Below are 21,382 nucleotides of genomic sequence, written 5' to 3'. Positions count from 1 at the left end.
GTAGAATCACAGTGTGATTGTTCTATAAAGTGATGTGTCCAAAGTTATGATATTAAGTAGGGTGTAAATAAAAATGAACAATATTAGCTGCTAAAGTTTGGTCTCACACATTTGGTGCATGTATTGTATTTAACTGAAACACAGTTTAGTTATTGGAACATCACTTGGATTAGTTTATATGTGGAAAAAATATAAGAATTAAAGTCACATGCCATGCCATAATACATCATGCAAATCTAGCATGAGCTGCACAACACTGGAGATATATCTGTGAAATCCATTTCAGGGCAGATTGCCTTAAACACTGTCCTTTGGTGTGTGTCATGCTTTCCACTTCCATAGTCTGTTTTAACTGTATATGGTCTTTATGTGGATTTTGTGACGGAAACCGTATAGAGAATTAAAACTTCTGAAAAGGAGGCCCAGTCTTGTTAAAAATGCAGCAAAGCAGACGAACAACTCAGTCCTCTCTGCAAGCTGAAGGTCAAGAAATCAAATGACTTTGTTTGACTTTCCGAAGCAGTCATGTGTGCCTTTGTTTTGGCATTTCCTCAGAGGAAACTCCTGATTACTGAGTGTAAAAATACACAAGTGACTTATGTAGGGTGGAATCTGAAAAGCTTAAAGTCAACCATTAACGTTAGGAAAAACAATTCACCTCATATGGTTCAGGAAATGTTTCAGGTTGATACCAACAAACCCCATAGCTGCAAGCCTTTAACAGGGACATATTTCTCTGCCAAGAACCAGACGTCAAAAGGTCACAAAATAAATGTTACTCTTCTTTCAGGTCAGACTGTTTTTCTTCTGTCATCAATAAAGGGGAAGTCATATGATCATATAATTAATTTGCAATGACATGTACAGGTTTGTGCAGCTTTTAACTTTGTGTACAATGCTGCAGCCTGTTGCAAAAGACTGTCAGTAAGACACATTAGCCCTCTTGACAATTACAGATAACATCGTGTGACTGTGGAGAATATAGAGTCATCAAAGAGTCTGCTACACCCCCCTCTGTGGGTCTGTTTCACTGTATAAATACTAAAGGACACTTTTACAAAGAGAAGTTTCAATCAGTCAACCCTCAGTCAAGCCAGACAAAAGGAAATTGTCTCAGATTCTGTTTGTGCACTTGTCCTGCAGGTTATGAACAGAAAATGTGCAGGAACTTCCAATATAAGGTAACCTCTTAGGGGCCACAAGCAAGGAATGAATCACTCCAGGAAAATGCACCCTGCCGGCCCGGGAAAGGAGCCTGTCACCTTTGGGGGAATTGGGAAAAACCGTGCCCGGTTTGTTCCTTTTTGGGGTGGTTTATGAAGGGAATACTTTACGAACTCCATTGAGAAATCTGTACATTTTGAGTATCCCCAAATAACACATTTACATTAGAAGCTAGTTTTAGAGGTCACAGGAAATGCTAAAGGCTTACAATCATTTCGGCATGCATTGAATAGATCAAGCACCTTTATATGTACTAAAACCTCACTTTTAAACCACATTCCCCACCAGAGGCCATCCTCTCCCACCACAATGCGACGTTAAGAGGACAAGCTAAATGCTTGATAAAAACTAATACTTTGCAGAAACTTTTGGTATTTTTGCATAGATTGGCACATTTACCAAAAATACTTTACTAAATTGTAACGTTCGTTCTGTGTTTTCCTGCGAGTAGATAAACGCTAAAACGTATTTTAAACAGAATTCGGCGTAATACAGTTAGGTGTGTTTCCATTCATAAAACCGCTTCATAGATCGTGAATACATATTGGGTTAAAATAGCAAAGACAAAAATAAATAATTTGAAAGGAGCAATTAGCTTACCTGTCAGTGAGTGTTGACTGTGTGCCACTCATTGAGGCTTCCCTTACGAGTTCCGACGATTTCACCCAAATTACATTTTCATTATAACGTCTGACTCTTATGTACTAAAACGGCCCCTTTATTTTGTCTCCTCGGTGTCCGTCCATATCCAGAAACTTCGACGAGTCGTTTTTTTCAGCATGCAAAGTTTAGAAATCCCGTTATTCTGATAAGAGTGTTGCCTGAAAGACCCCTGTGGAGAACGAAGAATAAAGTCATGTATTCCGCAAATTCCACAAAGCTGCAAGACATACAGAAAAGTGCTACTTTTCTTTCTTTGGGGTGTGAATGTGTTTCATTAGACAGCCGCTGTCTGCATCAGCAGAGACATCTGGAAAACCGTCAGCTACTGCTCACAACTTGCTTTAAATGTTTTACCAACTTTCTCAGAATGCCCCCAAGTCCAAGTTGATGATATCTCTATTTTCCTTGGAAAATACTTCCACGATGACACTCCAGCCTATTCTCGATTATCCAGGGAAGAATTGCGTCAAACTTTGGCTGCTAAAATCCAAAATGAACGTCCACAGTCCACCGCGCTGAGTTTCTGTAGCATCCTCCTCCAGCTCCGGTCACATTAATCCTCGCTAAATTTGTACGACAATCTATTTTTTTTTTCGCCCCACAGTGTGATGCAAATGGAAAAAAGGAAATGCTTTGTCCCCCCTCCCCAAAAGAGTCAAAAGAGGAGGAAAAACCCACCTTCCATCCCGTTGCGTTCAGGGACTCCTCGTACTTCGCTTAACTGTCAGATTTAAACATGATGATTTTATTATGGTTTTATTTGACTTTTACTCACTTTAAAGAAAGTAATCAAAAACAATAACATAAGTAGAATTTTGAGGGACTTGTACTTTACTCAAATAATTTATGTTAGGCTACTTTGTGCTTCTTGTTTCAGAGGGAACTAGTGTAGCCTACATTTTACTCAGCTATATTTTGCAGATTCAGATTACTAATAAAATCAATCTAAATAACTATTTGTGGTGCATTTTATGGCGTAAGCTAGTAGTTTAAATTAGCTCCACCTTTACCATCTGGAAGATTAAAGTGATACCTAGTCTGTTAATGCATTAATAATTATACATATATAATATACATGATTCAGACATGCAGAATGAGTATTTTTAGTACTTCAACATAATTCTGGTGCACACTTCTACAGTACTTTAAAAATATGAATTCAGGAATGTTACCTGTAAGTTTGTGCTACTTTTATTTATGTAAAGGATCTGACCACTTCTTCCAATCCAGCACTGCTCACAATTAAACATTTTCATGTGCAGCTGACCTCCATGGACAACAGATTACTTTTTAATAATCATGCACTCGGGTTATTTCTGCTGAATTATGGAGCCTTGAGTATTTCATGCAATGCATCTAAATTTGTGTTGAGGATAATGATTGACATATCCCAGACTGTCAGTGATTTAAATAATTTAAATATATAATTTTATGGCAGTTTTTTTGCTACGCAGACATATTTGGCCTCTAAGAAAAAGGAAGGCACAAGGGTTTTAAAGGATTTAAAATTTCTGATATTTATGTTTTTTTATTGTTTTTTCCTTTTTTGTTTTTGTCTGCTTTGTGATTCTCGTTTGTGATTACGTCACACTGTTAAAATAATCGCCTATGTCATTTTTTGTCAAAATTGTTTTGTTTTTTTTGCCTAAATCATCTCCTCATGATGCCGGCCGCCTATGGTAAAATCACCTACATCCTCAGTTGATCAGATCATGTGATTTTACCCCTTTAAGATAATGGCCTATGTCAAGTGTGTGACTTAAGCGGATTTATTATGCCTAAGTCAAAATAAAATGTGACTTAGGCAATTTTTTGAACATGCCTTTGTGACTTAAGCAAGATATGGTAACACTTACTCTAAGGTGTCTATATAAGAGTGACATGAGCGTTACCATATCTTGCTTAAGTCACAAATGCATGTTCAAAACATGTTAGTTACATAATTTACACACAGTGTTATTACTATGCCAATAGCCATCCTTTGTAACATTCTTTTTGAGTGAAATGATCAATAAATGTGATTTGTTACACTTTTGGTGAAGTTTTTTGTGTTTACTGCAAAACTTTAGTTAGGCGATTATTTTAACAGGGTGACGATTAGTAAAGTAGCCCGTCTATGTAACTGTAGGTGGCAGCACTGCGCCTAGCGAGAAGATCCTTATTTCTCACACGAAGAAGAAACTCATCCATCCAGGCCAGCCGCAGCTAGCTAGCAGACAACGTAAACACTGGACCATCTTTGGGTAGATTGGGCCATTTTAGTAGTTTAGCTTTTGTTTCTTTGTTTCATTCTTTCTTGCAGAACAACTACACGATGCGATAGTTTAGCTAACAATCTTATGCTCAACCATGTTTGTATGGATCTGGGGATTAACGAGGCCTTGAAGTTGCCCTGCTAACGGATGGTAAGACATTGATTTGGCTCATCGGAATAGCGAGCTAACAAGCTAAGCTAACGTCCATTGCAAAGGTTTCCATTACGCGTTAAACGAAAATATAATGTCACTCTGTTGGAGGTTCGCCCTGCAAAGAACTTAAGTCATGCTTTGGATATTTTATGATTGTATTTTAAGGTTAATGCATATTTCTGCATGGGACAATTTGATGAAAGCATATCCAGTATGTGCCGTTTCTCGTTGTGTTGACAGAATTGACCCAGAAAATGTAACAACTAAATGTTTCCTAGTGTGTCTGGCTTAAATATCGTCACTTAATAAAAACAAATACGCGATTGTTATTATTGTCCCTTTTCCTACGTTCAGCCTATAGATCATTCTAAAGGCTGCATTTGAACCAAATAAAATCGCATTTTTTGTGTGGCTGGCCTTTCACGCCCACAATGTTTTGTAGTAACTGTGATGCCCAGAGGTGGGCGGTACTGGTCAGTGTAAACAGTAAGAAAGTTTAGGATTTTATCGCAATAAGTATTGATAGACGGTTGTTTTTGGTTGTTTCCTGGGATTTGTTCAGAGTATGAAAATACAGTCTAACAGCAGTCTTATTCTTTCACTCCATCCTGGTTGTTGTGTTTTGTTTATCTTCCCAAGACACTCATCATGCCAGGGATGGAAACTTAAATGCTGGAGGGGGCCACAGTTTTTCATCGACACTACCACAGGGCCACATATAGGACCGTGCACTTAACCAGATATGATGAAACTGCAATTTTAAATATGTTTACAGTGCAATAACTTAACATATTTCATGCTCAAATGCATGTACAACAGTATAAATAGGAATACAAAAGGTTTGAAGCAAATAAAAAATAACCACTTACTGTGATTTCTTTTTTTTTCCAGTGCAACAACAGCACACCAACATTAATTGCAAGAGCTAATTTTGTGCATTTTTACACTGCACTTTTAAGATTTCATGCTCAAATGCATGTAGTTGTACTAGGGTCGATTTGCCCACCCCTGCATCTTGCCTTCGAGGTATCTTAATGAGCTGCTATTTCCACTTTCTCTGATTGTTAACATGTTTTTTTTATATTAGACAGAATTAAAAATAAACAATAGATAAATATAAACAATATACACTATGAATATAGTGTTTAAAGCGCTTAATAAGCCTTTTGTCCACTCAAGAAACAAATAAGGAAATAGACACAGAGACACTCCGTTCTTCAATGAAATTCAACAGTCATTCAATTTAAAGGCAGTGTACTAATAAAGGCACATGTTACTGTATCATTTAGCTAATTTATCAAAAATTGACAGCAGCATACCCACAATAATAACAGTATGCCACAATGACAATAATAAAACTTCAGCGTAACTATAACATTAATTGTTTGCACCCCTCCTCTGCTCTTCACTTCCCACACATCTCTTTTCTTTGGTCTGTGTTTTGTATAAAAGCTGCATGACTGGTGAGTGTTGCTCATGAGCAATTACTAAGCAGTAATTACTAACAGTTCCTCTGAGAGAAAACTTCCTTGAACTTGGAATATTCATTGAATTAAACTTGATTACACTTCATTGAAATGTGCCAAGGAATCATTACCATATCAACACAGTTACAATAAATAAAAAACAATAATTGGAGCAGTTTATTTCTTTTGCAAAAAGTAAGCACATTGAATGATCATCCACTTTTATTCACATAACCATAGAAGAAGAAGAAGATTACTTTATTAATCCCACAATTACGTGATCACAGTGCCGTTGTCAAGACCTGTCAATCCTTGTATGGTGTAGTTCGCGAAAATCTTGTCTAATGTTGCAATATTTTGTTTTCTCTCATCCTAGCTCATGATTCAGCTGGAGAAACCGGTGCTGACTGGTACCATGCCTGTGGTATGGCCCACCATCCTTGACCTGGGCAGGGATGAGTGCAAAAGAATTCTCCGTAAACTTGGTAAGGTCATGCAGTTCAAATAAATACTGGAAGACCATCGCTGTATGTAAACAGGGTTTTTATACAATTAGTTCATGCAACTAAGTGGTGTACGAATCTTAATCAGGACAAGAAGTTAATATTGAGTTTGATTGATTTGTGTTTTTCAGAGCTGGAGGCTTATGCTGGGGTTATTAGTGCCCTGCGAGCTCAAGGAGACCTGACAAAGGACAAGAAGGATCTGCTGGGAGAACTCACTAAAATCCTTGGGTAACTGTTTCAAATATTATATAACTTGATGATTAAGATATATAATTTGTCCAAGTTTTGCACATATACTTTGCTTTTTAAAAAAAATGCTTTACTGTTTTGTCCACCCACCCTCCCCTCATCCTCCCAGTATCTCAACAGAGCGTCATCGTGCAGAAGTACGCAGGGCTGTCAATGATGAACGTCTCACCACCATTGCATATCAGTAAGTGGATAACAGGCCACGTCAAAGTGTCATTTATCATGTGCAGTAACTTACAGTTTGTTAGTACTGTAATAGAAAAAAGTGACCATTTAAAGAGTCAGAACTTATGTTTGATTTTGCTGTGTTAACAGCTGAAATGTCAGATTTGGTTAGGTCAGAGCTATAGAACATTAAATCCATCTATGGTCACTCCATTTAGCCATTCTTACCCTCAGGTATGCATAAACTACATGTTATGTACTTGAAAATACTAAAATGTGATATTATCAGTTATCAATATCTGCACTTGAGAAGCAGGATAGAATCCGAATCATGTTTTTTTCCCATATTCTCACCACTGGACTGGAATTGTAGTTCTTAAAACTAATGTCAAATTACTGAACATCCTTTTCAGTATGTCAGGTCCAAATAGCTCGTCTGAATGGTCCATTGAAGGACGCCGGCTTGTACCCTTGATGCCGAGGCTGGTCCCTCAGACAGCCTTTACTGTGACTGCTAATGCTGTGGCCAGTGCCACAGCCAATCAGAATGCATCCCTTCTGTTGCCAGCTGAAACAGGAAACAAAGAAGGTGGGCCTGCATCACTTTGTATTCATTTTAGGGTGTTTTGTTAAACAGATTAGGCATTGAATGGCATGTTTAATTTCCTCCCTGCAGTCGTTGTATGTTACTCCTATACAAGCACCACCGGCACCTCCACCAGCGCCACGGCGACCAGTGGTACCATAGGAGCAACTGTGAAATCACCACGACCACCCAGTCCCTCATCCAATGTGGTGGTGCTGCCCAGCGGGAGCACTGTCTATGTAAAAAGTGAGTGTCAGCATCATCAAATCAATTACAATTTTTGCTCTGCTCATTTTAACAAGTGCACCTATCTGACCGAAGGGGGCACTACAATACTTTTATTTTCATTCCTGGGTATGGAATAAAAATAACAGACATGCTTTGATAGGAACTGTATTTCTGCAGTGTTTGATGTCTTAGGTTTGCAGCCAGAAAAATGATTCAGAAATTTTCTCCACAATGCTGACGTTATACTGGCTGGGATTTAATTTTCCTAAACACAACGTCTCGTAGGAGCTGTTTGATTCAGTTTGACAATTCCACAAGCATCTGCTGCCAAAGTGTGCATGCACATTATAAAACTGGTATGAGCAGTGTCTAACAGGCTTATTTATGATAGGGAATCAGGTTAACACTGAGATGTAATGAGAATTATATTTTGTTTTCCTTTTACAGTTACATTTGTGAGATTTCATGATTGATAGAGCCAAGTAATGACTTGCAGATCATAATTTTACAGGAGAGATGTTTAAACATGTTCTGTATTTACCTTTAATTTTTCTCTGGAGAACTTGCAACTATTATTGATTCTCAGTTTGAATTTTACAAACAAACTCTTTAACAGAACTAAAGCCGCAACAGTTATTGGATGCCAGAAATTCAATTGGCAATTGGGGAAACATAAGTATGTACTGCTTTTCTATATAGTAAATTGAATATATTTAGGTTTTGTTTGTTGCTTGAACAAAGCAAGGTGATTGACTGCGTCCTCTTGGGCTCCACTACATTTTACACAGTTTTTATAGTTTTATAGACGAAGCAGTTAATTAAGAAAATTATTAGCACATCAACTGATAAGACCAAGATACAACTACTGCAATATCCTGAATTCCCATCCTCTATTTCTGTTGCAGGTGTGAGCTGTTCAGATGAAGACGAAAAGCCTCGCAAGCGAAGGCGAACAAACTCCTCCAGCTCATCACCGGTGATGCTGAAGGAAGTTTCCAAGGTGTCCCCGCCGGTATCCAAGAACATCACGGTGCCGGTGAGTGGCAGCCCCAAGATGAGCAACATCATGCAGAGCATCGCCAACTCCCTGCCACCCCACCTGTCCCCTGTTAAGATCACCTTCACCAAGCCCACCATCCAGACCACCAACACCACCACTCAGAAGGTGAGTGATGCTTGTTCCTACACTCTTTACACATCTTTCTACACAGTACAGATGTTTTAAATGTCTCATCTTCCTTCAGGTGATCATCGTGACAACTTCTCCCAGCTCCAACTTTGTGCCCAACATCCTGTCCAAGTCTCACGCTCACAACAACGCTGCTCTGTCCAAGCTGGTCTCCACCTCCATGCTGTCCGCACCCACCCAGAAACAAACAGTGGTCTTCCCAGCCAGCGCCAGCCCTTCCTCCAACACTGTTGCAGTAACCACAGTGGTCTCCTCTACTCCTTCAGTGGTCATGTCAACAACATGTAGGTTTTTCCTCTGCACCAACAGAAGTATTTAGGGAATTTCAAATGAGTAAATTAGAGGAATACCCTTAAACTCCCATTGTCAGTTTGTTAATGCCTATCAAAAGCTTTATTAATTTATGTGTTAGCAAACAGCATGTTTGTATATCCAAAAGACACAAAGCAAAGTTAGCACGTATTATGAGACATGGAATGTGTAAAAGTAACTAAATTGTTTACTCTCTTTTAGCTCTGTTTTTGGTTTTCGCTTACTCTTATTCAACAAATTGTTTCAGCTCTGTAGTGGGGTACTAATTGTACTTGCTTCATCTAAATAACTCTGTAAAAAAAAGTCTTATCCAAACAAAACAACATGCAAGAAACAATCTTAATGACAATGTTTTGAAGAAAGGGTGCTTAACAGCCAATTAGTGGAAAAATACTTGAGCAGTACGGTTTTCATTGTTGTAGGTGCCTCAGCTGGAGTGAAGGTAGCTTCAGCCAGACTGCCTTCACCAAAGACCCTGGTGGGATCACCAGCTCAGATTCTGGCCCAGTTCCCGAAACAGCAGTCACCCAAACAGCTGCAGCAGAGCTCATCTGTAGGAGTTTGTAGTGTCAGCCAGACTCAGACCACCAACACCTCACCAGGCTCCAAGCCCACCATTCAGATCAAACAAGAGTCCGGTAAGGCCTACCTAACATAATCTGTCCAGCTTTCTGTCTGTCTCTTTCCCCATCTTTCTTTCTTGATCTATTTTTCATGTATTAATATCTTAATAATCATGAAATGTTAGTGTGCATGTAAACCTTACTGTATTGTGTGTGCATTCACAGGGGTCAAGATAATTACTCAGCAGGTTCAGCCAAGTAAAATCCTGCCCAAGCCTTCATCGGTGGCTTTGTCCAGCAGCAGCTCATCCCCCATCATGGTTGTCAGTAGCAATGGAGCCATCATGACCACCAAACTGGTCACTCAGCCTACAGGTGAGTGACGCAAAACCAAAATGTGCCCAACAAAGTAGTGAGGTTTGATACTCAGGCCTGGTTATTGAAAAGCAGCACTATATTTTTGTATGCAGCCACTCAGACTACCTATACGAGACCAACTGTAAGTCCCAGCCTCGGCGCCAGAATATCAGCCTCCAGTGGTGGGACCACCTATGTCAAGACCACCAGTGGCAGCATCATTACAGTGGTGCCCAAGTCTCTGGCTACTCTAGGCGGGAAGATCATCAGTAGTAACATCGTCTCTGGTGAGTCAAGTAGAGATTAGTATCGCTGTGATTTTACATCACATGTGCAGTTCTGATAAAATTTGGTCCTCCTTCTGCTCCAGGCACAACAACTAAGATCACCACCATCCCCATGACCTCAAAGCCAAACGTCATTGTGGTTCAGAAAACCACAGGAAAAGGAGCAACCATCCAAGGACTACCTGGCAAGAATGTTGTCACCACACTTTTAAACGCTGGGGTGAGTGAAACATCATGATTGAGATAATTCATTGATCATCAGTAATCTCTCTGAAGACAGCCAGAACATTTGGGTTGAGTGCTTGTTAAATATTTTGTGAGAGAAAATAAATTGGCCACTATTGCCAAAAAAATGCAATTATTCACTTGTTCCTGTTTCTCAAATTTGAATATTTTCTAGTTTTCTATGAAATCAAGACACCACCAGCATGGGCTCTGTGAACTTTATAGACCAAACGACGGATCAATTATGAGAGTAAGAGTGAGAAAATAATCAGTAGATTAATAGTGAAAATGGTTGGTAATAAACCAAAGAATTTTAAAAATGATTCTGTAATGATGTTGATTGGTTTTCAATTTCAAGAATCCCTGGGACCCACAGGTGGTCATTTGAGTCAGCCTTGGGGAAATTTGACATTTACTATGAATTTTGATGGCGACTCAAAGCTTGTGTAGACCTGGAGAAACTTTGTTATGCATGAGTATTTTTACATTGACAGCATCTCCCATGCTGCTGCTGTCTGGAGTCAGATATATTTAATGAACTCTGTGCTGTGTGCTTCAGGGCGAAAAGGGCCTGCAGGCTGTTCAAGGGACCAAACCAGCAATCATCACAGCCTCCAGGCCCATTACCAAGATGATCGTTACCCAGCCTAAAGGTATGAGCTCTGGATCCCAGTCCACCGCCACCAAGATCATCCCAACCAAGATTGTTTACGGCCAGCAGGGCAAGACACAGGTGAGGCACCACCCACAAATCACATGTTAGTCTTTGCTTTTGCACCTTCTTCTTTCTTTTATTCTTTATAAGAACAGTACCTGTAAATCTTTTAATTTGTAAATATAATCAGTCTATCTCAATATTCCTTTAGCATTGAGGGAATTTTCCACTCAATAGCTTGAAGGCTTGAAATTATAATGTTATGTCATTATATCCTGGTTAACCACAGGCCAATGAGTTTGTCATACGACTAATCAGACGATATTCATATGATCTACTGACTGGCATCATGTAACCACATGTGTAACGTCTGCTACACATGTTAAATCATTACAAAAGAGCAGTTTTAATTGTAGAAAAAATGCCAAAATAAGACAAAGGTTTTTTTCTTGTTGCTCATTTCAGTCTTTTCAAGAAGGAGACTTCAGCACTCAGTCATTCATTTGTTGACACCTCCATGTTATAGTTTCTAGAGAAGTTAGATCTCGTAATTAACATAAATGTGTATCAGTTTCATCAGAAAATGAAAAAATCCCCAGTTATTTAGGCTAAGACAAAATGTAGGGGGGTTTTAACACTGACCTTTCCTCTTCCTCCACATACTTCCCCTGTTCAGGGAGAGAAATGAGTCTTATCAATAAGCCGGGCAAACTAGTCTGCTGTTGTTTTACGATCGAATGGCTAAATGTGGGATTTGAAAATATATCTCGTGACTTAAAAAGAAACATCCACTGAGAAGTGAGAATGAAATGAACTACCCCAAACCTCGACAATACTTCCATTGTGGGGATTTTAATAACACACAGGTGTCAATATATGTCCTGAGAGGGTAAATCCCATCAACTAATTTTCAGGTGTTTTTTGTTGCTTTAGTACTTTCATTCACTTGAAGCAGTGGGAGATAATGCAATCTATAAAACATATCTGTTTACAATGAGCATTTTTATCATATATTAAATTACTGCAATAAGATTTAGCTGATTTCTTCGTGTGGGTTCGCAAACAGTATGTCATAGTTTCATTATGTAAGTCATTACCTCAGTCTAAATATAGCTTGAATTTACTTTCTGTTTGTAGTCATCAAAGGGAAATTGAGGTCAGGGACTCAGCTAGCTCTGCAGTATAGTGTACATCATTTGTGCAGTTTCAGAGAAACCACAAGCTATATCAGACATAATGGCAACAACAATTTTAAAATTGACACATTTTTCAAGTTGATTTCGATACCGAAGTTATAAAACACTTTCCAGTGACGAAAATGGCACCTGTTTATCAGATATTTTGTCTTAGGTTTGCATTTACGACCTGCTTACTGAACAAATAAAGCAGACGGGAATATATATACATATATATATATATACTTATATACTTCAAAACGGGCTTGCCAGTCACACAGCGAAATGGGAAAACATTCCCTTTTCACTTCAGCTCCCATATCAGTCAATCTAGCCATCCACACCTGATGCAAACCAACCATTGGGAACAGCTGCTTTACAGAAAACTGTATGTTTCTTTGGTATCCTTCCAGGTTCTCATTAAGCCAAAGCCAGTTTTCCAGACGGCAGTGGTGAGCGAACAGACCAGGCAGCTGGTCACTGAGGCGCTGCAGCAGGTGACCCGCTCAGCAGAACTCAGTCACTCCTCAACCCAGGACACAAAGGATGACTCAGGCAGCTTAGCCGGTGAGGCCTCCCATGGCAGCGCTCAAGGTAAACTTCCCTTTTCCATAGCATATAGACAAGAGATGATAAGGTCAGATGAATCAGCTGCTACTGCTGAACTCAGCTGGGTGCCAATATGGCTAATATGGCTCAGGATTGGAATTGACGAGCCTTGTTTTTCTGACCGTTGCGCATTGCAAAACAATGAAGTCAAAGGAGAAGTCATTGCAGAGAGGAAGAAATGGTGCAAAACATGGCTTCTTTGACAGACAGACTGTTGGTTTACACTTTTTTTGCACACAATATTGATCAGAATCGAAAAAGGAATTAAAGAATCAAACTGATGAGCAGAATCAATAATGGCATTGCTATCCATAAAATTACATTACACCTGTGAAAGCAACCCTAACCTAATGCCTGTCTTCTTAAACATTTTAATTTGTCCCATTTTTTTTTTTGTCCGTCCTCAGAACCTCAGCCTGTAGTGCATGTGGTGTCCTCCAGAGAGCAGGATTGGACAGAGCAGGAAGTATCTGTGGAGTCCAGCCCCACTATTATCTACCAGGAGGTGTCTGGTGGGGAATCCCAGTCTGCCACCTCCACCATTAAAGCCTTGCTAGAGCTGCAACAGACAACAGGTGAGCCTTTATGTCATGGGAAGGCTGCAGATGTAAATGAGAAAGGTGGGAGGAGGCTGTAACACCTGCTTGTAGAAGACTTTGGTACATGTATTTGGTGGGGCGTTTGAAAAGAAAATGTTACATTTTTCAATGAAAAATGTGTAATCATTTTGGACTATCAGTATTATCATAGCTGTGTACAAATATATGGAAAGCTAGAGCAGATAATACAAAAACAACACCCATTGCACAATTGTTTGCTGCTGTGTGTTATTATTGGTGTATAGTGTTTTGCTAGTGTATTTATTTATAACTTATGTGTATTTATGTATATTCATAGATTATATGTGTTTGTGTGTCATTTTTGTATCTCATGTACAGGAGAAGCCAAAGACAAATTTACGCCACTTTGGACAATAAAGTGTAATCTAATCTAATCTTAAAACTCTTAACGACAAAACCTGCAAAAAATGACCAACTTCAATCATCATATCTGGGAAAAATCACCTGTTAGTTAAATGGCTTGGGTGCTCCACCTAAATTATAATGATAAGGCAAAACCTTGACCTGTAGATCAAAGAGTCACACACCATTTACTTTTTTTTTTTAGCCAAGCAGATTTAACCTTTTATTGAAACTCAACTGACTCACAAATATTAACAACCCTTCAAGAGCTGCTGGTATTGAAAACAAACAAGTATTCCACAGTAATGTTTTTTGTCTGAGGCTTTGCTTTCACAATAAGCTCATTGGGCTATAAACCTGTGGAACTGGGTTGATGAGTAGACAGTGACTGATAAATATTCCCACATAGTATCTGAACGTGGGAACAATTTTAGACAGTCATACGGAGGATCGCGTTACTAAATTTCCGATGACATTCCCCTTCTCCTGATTATAAATAAACGTCATACCTGTGATTAAGTAGACGAAACCAGAGCAGTTAAACTGGTCCACTTATTAGCTGATGTATTGTCCAGTGTTATTGTTGATTTTCTTAAAAACACCTTGTAGTTTGTAGGTGCTCACAACCAAACCGGTACTATAAAAGATTAACAAACAAGTGGGGGAATTATTAAGATTTAAAAAATCTTTATTCATAGATTTTAATAAAGTCAACATGTTTTAACCACAAGCTCTTTGTCATGGATTGAAAACATCAGCCAGTGCTGTCAGTGAGTGTTATCTGCCAATAAGCCATTGGCAGTCAGCAAGGCAAATATCAGCCAACAGTAATGTTTGGCCAGTGTTTGCCTCCCTATCCTATAGTGGTATTTATTAACCTCAACTGCACAAAGAACCATTTGTTTACATGAAACAAGTTTTATATGAGAGTAGATTTTTAAATATGTTGGTAAGAAGCCTCCCTCTTTCAGGATCTGTTTCTGTTTTATTTTGCCATTGATGCAAACTTAACATTTCCTCCATGTTTACCTGTTGTCATGATTAGTTAAATATCCTGTATGTTTCCACAGTTATTCTTACCACCCTGCTGCTGAGTGTTGTAACTGTAATATTAATGTCACTTTATTATTAACCCTTTGCTAAACCCCTCCTGGCAGTGAAAGAGAAGGGAGAGCCCAAACCCAGACAGCATACCATCGACCTGAGCCAGATGGCTGTGCCCATCCAGCTGGCGCAGGAGAAGAAACCCAGCCCAGAGTCCCCCAGGCCCTCCACCTCAGAGGCTGAACCCAGCACTGAGTACGTCACAGCAGGTACACCTCTCCAGTCTGCTTTGTGACGTACTGTATGAAATATATCAGTGGTGTTAGAAATACTTGGATCTTTTCCTCAAGTAAAAGTTGCAATACCACAGTGTAGAAATACTCTGTTTAAAATTGTAAAAAGGCACAAGTATTAGCATCAAAATATATTTAAAGTACCACTTGAAAAAATGTTCTTTCCACTACTGAAATATAAGTTTGATTTTCAACAATCGGCTCATAATTTCAGTGGAACAAACCAAACTTTAAACTAAAACCTAAAATTTGACACTGAAGCACACAAGCAAGCTTTGTTATGCATGTGTGTGGTTAGCCTGTCATACATTTAAATAATGCTCATCTGACAGCACGACTGTGGTTCCCGTCAGGTAAAGTCAGCAGCAGAGTGGGAGTGCCCTCAGAGGATGATAACGTGGTCATGTCCTCCAGCCAGCAGCTGGGGAAGCCTTACAAAATCAGCAGCCAGGTCACCGTGGTAACCAAACCGGCTGCTGCCATCTCCTCTGCAGCCGCAGCTTCACACGTCAGCCACATGGTGAGGACACTAGTCTGATCCTCTTGTGTATATACAGAAACTAAAGTGGACTTAAAGTGGTCTTAGGATATACATATTGGTCAATAAGTAAACAAATCCTGAAGATACAGTTGTATAACAAGAGAGCACATGGACTATAATGTAGTGAGGTCTGCCTCTATGTATTCTGGGTTAAATGGCCAGTTCACCCAAGTATAAAACACTTTCTCACTCATTAGTGGTATTTAACCAAGCAAATAGTTTTATGGTCCCAAGTCTCAAGACTTCTGCTTCCACCTCGATACAATAGAGGTGACTGGAATTTTGTTTGTGGTGCTCACAACCCTAAAAAATGCATTTAGAAATTCTATGAGCACCACAAACCATGAGTTCATTCTAAATACTTTTCATAGGAACCATTTCTTCCTTAGAAAGTAGTTTCCATGTAAAGTGGCAACAGAGAAGTCTGTGGACTACCACTAAAGTGAGAGCAACAAGTGAAATCATGTTTTGGGAGAATTTGGGTGAAATTAAAAATAAAAGTTGGATGAGGTGACCTTTTAAGGTAACAGATAACAGTGATTCACTGGATATGAATGTTTTACCATTGTGTGCTACGTTAGTTTCTGTTTATAACAACTGACCTTTTTCCAGTCTAATTTATTGGCATCACTGAGCAGAACTGCAAACTGTTTAACAAAAACATATATTTATCACTGTTGTCATATTGTATATTAAAAGATGGCTATAAACATTAAATGGCAATATTATGATTCATATCATATCATTGATCATATGTTGCCACTGGGGTCATGTGAATTAAGTCATTATTCAAATATTACAATTTGAGCTAAATAAATATATCATAAGATCAGGATTCATCAAATAATACAAGCCCCCAAGAGATGGAAATGGTCCTAAACATTTTAAGCTTAGGAGTCAGTGGCACCTGAGTCCAAACCTTAAATATGGGACTAGTTTAATTGCTTGGCTTCATGTTAAAATCTTATACATGTCATGTTCTATTTCTGCCTTTGCAGTGGCCCTTGTTGGCTCCAATGAATAAAATGTCATCCTTCTCTTGATAACATCCCTCATTAGTCTTCTTTGTGACTGTGTTTCAGCCCTCTGACAGCCACAGTAAAACTGAGACCGTACTAGAGGTGGGCGAGCTGGAAGGCGACACCTTGGATCCCCAAACAGGTTTATTTTACCGCTCCAGCCAACCAGCTACAGATCCCATGAAGCAAACGATCCACTCTTCAGCCACTCAGTCATCTTCCTCGAGCCAGGCGGAGGCAGAACAGAGCCGGCACAGCTCCACCTCCAATCAGCCACCGCCACAGCTACAGAGCAAACCTCAAATCAGCCAGCCTTCCTCTTCCTCCACTACTCCTCTGACTAAGAAACTCCCAAAACTACGAGAACAGAGTCAGCCCAAACCCCAGGCCTTAACGCAAATCCCCAAAGACAGACCCCTGACTGCACCAGCTCAAGCAGGGGCAAAGGTCACAACCCCGGGCACACCAACCAAACCCCTGTTAACGCCACAGCTCCCAAAGCTCCAGCAAGCACCCACATCCCACCACAGACCGCTGCACACAGCAATGTCCCACCCTCCTCCACTGCAGGCTCACCACCCCGTCAGCACTGAAAAGACTGCCTCCAGCCAGGTGAGTGGTTTTACACCTGGCACTGTGCCACACTACCAGGAGCAAGAAAAAAACAGCTTGGGGCATTTGTTTGTTTCATTTAAGCACAAGACACGCCTTTTAGGTGCCTAATTGTATATAAAGATAAAATGCCCTAAGGTTGAAATTCCTGGCCAAACTTCTGTCACTCATCTGAATGAATTTGTCTCAAGGCATCTGCAAAACCTGTACAAGTTTTAGTGCCGGGGTTTTTCCTACCTTTGTTGTCAAATTCAACAAAACATTTGCCATGGTTACTTTGAACAGGGCACAGCCTCAGGCCCTCCCGCCTCTTATTTCTCCCCAAAATACATTTTCTCTTTCTTTTAACAGTAAATTATAAAAAACAAAATTGCCACCTTGTGGTTGTATGCCTCTGCCAACCAATCAAGTTGCTCTTTACATCCATGTCTGTACAGACTCGTATGTAGCCATGGTAGAAGTCAATGCTTCAAATTTGAATGTTGCTCTAAAGAAGCTACACATTTTGAATATTGGAAGTTTCAGACACATCTTTAACCAGACAGCATAGAAATTACATCCAGTTTTAAGATTAGTGGCAACAATTCGGCATCCGACCCAATGGCTCCCATTACGTTCAGTGAGTTATGTTGTTAAATAATGGACAAAAAAGTGTCTTTGAGAACATTATCATCATCACACATTTATTTGAAATCTTGTCATAGTTACAGTAGGAATTATTTAGTAATGGCCAAAAACATGTTTTGTTAGGTCACAGTGACTTTGACATTTGACTATCAAAATCGTGTTATTTCGTTCTTGATTCCAAGTGAAAGTTTTTGAGAATGAGACAGATGGACAGACATAAACTGTAAACATAATGCATCCCACCATGGCTGTCTCAGGCACAAAGGCATAAGAACGCATTGTTTGTGACCACAAAAGGGGTGATTGTTGTAGTTGACTTAATTTCCATTTTCTGTGTTTTTTCCTCATTCAAATATCTTCACCTCAGCAGCCAATCATCACACAAAGCGCCACAGTCACCAAGATCACCTTCGGCAGCTCCCACCATTCAACGCCAGTCTTCAGCAGTGCCGAGGCCACTGCCAAACTGATCCCAGAGTCCAGCTCCAGGCCCTCAGGAGATAAGTCCTCGGTGTCAGACATCCTGAAGATCTCCATGATGGAGGCGGAGATCGATCCCAGCATAGAGCCAATGGTGGTGGATTCCTCCAGTGACTGTGGCCCTCTGGGGAAAGCCCTGGAGGTCCAGGCCGTGTCAGGCACACTGGACTCTGGCCAGTTCATCAGCAGCTCTGGGGCCTCCATGCATCATTCCCACACAAAGCCCCAGCAGTTCAGCTGCATGCAGGGTCTCACAGCACAGAGCAGCAAAGAAGACCTGGAGGTCATTGAGGTGAGATACTGATACAAAATAATGAATGTACAACCCCAATACAAAAAAGGTTGAGTCGTTGTCTAAAATGTAATGAAAACTAAATGCAATATTTGAGGTGCAGACAGGTTTGTGAGTATGTCAGTCACATATTAAAGGATAGTTTTTTTTTTATTGTAGACACCTAAAAGAAAATCAATATCAGTTATATTGAGAATATTCTCACCCCTTTACTTAGCCATTTCCAACATGGAACTAAAGCCATTTTCTGTGCTCCCTTTAAAGCCACCAGACTGCTTTGACAAAAACACTAATTTGACCATGCCTTACAGAACACAGCAGTTGCTGGTCCACAGCTTCCTTGAACTGTCGGTTTGTTTGTGATATTGTGTGCCTTTGGTGAAATAAGAACTAACCCTTTAAAACACCAAAGTTACACAATAACACAAACAAATATGAGGATAGCTTGCAGATAAATCAGATTGCATTGATAATATATGACAAAATAGGTTTTAAAATGTAATTCAACGGAAACAGCAACTTAATTGATATTGTAAAATTACAAAATCATTAGCAGTTTATATTTTGTTATCATACTGGATCTGACTGAAACCCAATTGTGACTAACGCATGCAGGTAATTCCTCAGTACTCCATCTTGCCGGACTCCAGCCAGTCCAACGTGGTGGTGGAGCCCAGCGGCTTCCTGGAGATCACCAACTACACCAGCCAGCAGCTGGAGGAGGACAGTCCCATGGAGCAGGAGGTGGACAGCAGCAATGACGAGGCCACAGCAGCCAGTCCCCCTGACCAACCATAGCCACTCCATGCTAGAGACATTAATGGTTTGTGGCCTACGAGCCAGTGGACAGTACACTTTCTGGCTGTTATTTTTATAGTGAAAGAGCAAAAATGTTTCCTGTAAAATATTAGTTTGTTCATAGTATTTTTTTTTGTACCCACAACTAATGGCACATGTGGGTTTTATTGCCAGTGAGGAGCGCTGGATGTGGGAGCGAAGTGAAAGGATTAGTTGTAGCGCAGCCCAATAGTGTTGGAAAGCAGCCTCTCCAAACAAACTGCAAGACACTTACACTTTCATGAATTTGATTATTTGGAAGTTTTGGCACTGTACCTTGTGCCATTATACATCATTTAACTTGCATAACAGCCAGATCAAAACACTGCAAGCCTGCGTTTATGTTGTCCAGAGTATTTCAAATATACGTTCCCTGATTTTTGTACAAAGTGAATCTCCTGTTGATGGACATCATCTTCTGATGACCTGAAGGTTTAACCACCAGATGAACAGTATTTTAATTTGACTGAGGTGCAGCTTTGTAACATAAAAATCTCTTAAAACCATTAAGGGATTTAAGTTTTCAGAAGGGATATCAAAACTAGAGCAGATTGAATTTGCTGCATGAACATAAACCAGAAAAGAGTCCTGGAGGAAGGATAACATATGTGTTACTGTTCATTCTAAGTGATGAAATGGTTGTTTTTTAAAACAAGCATTAAGCAATGTACCTTTTTTGTAAGATATATTCTGGAGTTCAAAAAGTTGCTGTGAGAATTTTCGCCAAGAATGCATTTGCTTCTGCATAGTGTTTGAACTATGCATTTCTTTTATACCTTTTCAAACTAGATGTCTAGTTGAGAAAAAAACATTTAATCTGCACAATAAATCCACTGATAGAACATGTTGGTTTATACAGTTTGATTTGTTGTAAACGAGGGAGTCACAATGTGATGCTGTGTTGATGTCATTCAGAGCGATACATATGTGTTTAAAATTGACATGATATTCTGTTTTGATTAATAGTCTGCCTGATATTTTTCCATAAAAACTATGTAGGCAAAATATTTTTAAAAAATTATATGGACAGAATATGCAAGTATTGTTCAGTTTAAAAATACATGCTGGACACAAGATGAATCCAGTTGCATAGTTGGCCACAATTAGCTTCCAATCTTATTTCATAAGATTTTGCTTGTTACACACTCATCTAAAGGCCGGTACACACAGGGGTGTTTTTTCAATTCATTCGCAAATCAATATAATATATGTATCGTATAGCAATTCAATATATATATATTTGGACTTGTCCTTGTGCAGTGGAAAAGCAACTTTTCTTTTTAGAAAGAGGTTGATCTTTCTGGGCTTTTGCACTGTGAATAAAAACAAACATGTTTTGTGGAATAGTCATATTTAAAATATGTGAGAGTAAAGTAGCAACAAGCACACAAACATTTTTGAGTGGAGGATTTTTAAAAACACCTAAAGCTGGCAGTTTGCTGTGATTTTTTTGTTTATTTTTTAAAAGTTGCACATGTTGCGGGACTCAAAGAAAATCCTAACAGAAGTTAGAATAAAGAAAACAACTTTCTACTGAAGTTCCTTTTCAGGGGGCCTTCCTGAAATACAAAGAAGCACTTTGACACTGAAATTTTAGGAGCTTCCTGTCACAGAGAAGGCTGTGTAAGCATGCTCTGGTGTTTTCACTTTTTGGTGTTTCACTGGTTCATGGTGCCGATGGGACAGATACTTGTGTTTGAGGTTAAAGCAGAGGATTGTTAAGTGAGCATATGGCGGTTTGACCCCTTAATTAATTTTCAAAATCCTAGATTTATCCACAAATAGCATTTTAAAGACCTAAAAAAAAA

General features: G+C 39.4%; 2 protein-coding genes across 6 annotated transcripts in view; one reads left to right on the top strand and one right to left on the bottom strand.

The window, feature by feature from the left end:
• Positions 1 to 2,498, bottom strand: part of LOC131986403 (rho guanine nucleotide exchange factor 12-like) — a 34,563-nt gene extending 32,065 nt beyond the window's left edge. For both annotated transcript variants that reach the window (XM_059351336.1, XM_059351337.1), the window contains exon 1: positions 1,825 to 2,498. In XM_059351336.1, the coding sequence (XP_059207319.1) occupies positions 1,825 to 1,856 (32 nt within the window). In that variant the 5' untranslated portion in view covers positions 1,857 to 2,498. The remainder of the gene's footprint in view (positions 1 to 1,824) is intronic.
• A 1,582-nt stretch (positions 2,499 to 4,080) lies between these two features.
• Positions 4,081 to 20,418, top strand: emsy (EMSY transcriptional repressor, BRCA2 interacting). Of its 4 annotated transcripts, none has more exons than XM_059351339.1 (21): positions 4,081 to 4,292; positions 6,138 to 6,246; positions 6,396 to 6,495; positions 6,626 to 6,700; positions 7,095 to 7,270; positions 7,358 to 7,513; positions 8,401 to 8,660; positions 8,740 to 8,968; positions 9,419 to 9,634; positions 9,785 to 9,934; positions 10,030 to 10,203; positions 10,287 to 10,423; positions 10,604 to 10,678; positions 10,988 to 11,161; positions 12,672 to 12,852; positions 13,275 to 13,442; positions 14,987 to 15,142; positions 15,520 to 15,686; positions 16,790 to 17,338; positions 18,336 to 18,737; positions 19,353 to 20,418. In XM_059351339.1, exons 1-21 carry the CDS (start codon positions 4,290 to 4,292, stop codon positions 19,533 to 19,535), a joined length of 3,840 nt encoding a protein of 1,279 aa, XP_059207322.1. In that variant the 5' UTR covers positions 4,081 to 4,289; the 3' UTR covers positions 19,536 to 20,418. The 4 variants fall into 4 exon arrangements, with proteins under 4 accessions (XP_059207322.1, XP_059207323.1, XP_059207321.1 ...); XM_059351340.1 differs by having other exon boundaries at positions 18,333 to 18,737; positions 19,365 to 20,418; XM_059351338.1 differs by having other exon boundaries at positions 18,333 to 18,737.
• Positions 20,419 to 21,382: the final 964 nt, after the last annotated feature.

Source organism: Centropristis striata, chromosome 15 (genome assembly GCF_030273125.1).
Source record: "Centropristis striata isolate RG_2023a ecotype Rhode Island chromosome 15, C.striata_1.0, whole genome shotgun sequence".
Lineage (NCBI taxonomy): Eukaryota > Metazoa > Chordata > Actinopteri > Perciformes > Serranidae > Centropristis > Centropristis striata.
This window is presented reverse-complemented; position numbering and strand designations above follow the sequence as displayed.

Coding starts and splice junctions, on each gene's coding strand:
- emsy (XM_059351338.1), top strand. Junction 15,143..15,519: donor CACTGAGTACGTCACAGCAG/GTACACCTCTCC, acceptor GGTTCCCGTCAG/GTAAAGTCAGCAGCAGAGTG. Junction 18,738..19,352: donor AAGACCTGGAGGTCATTGAG/GTGAGATACTGA, acceptor TAACGCATGCAG/GTAATTCCTCAGTACTCCAT.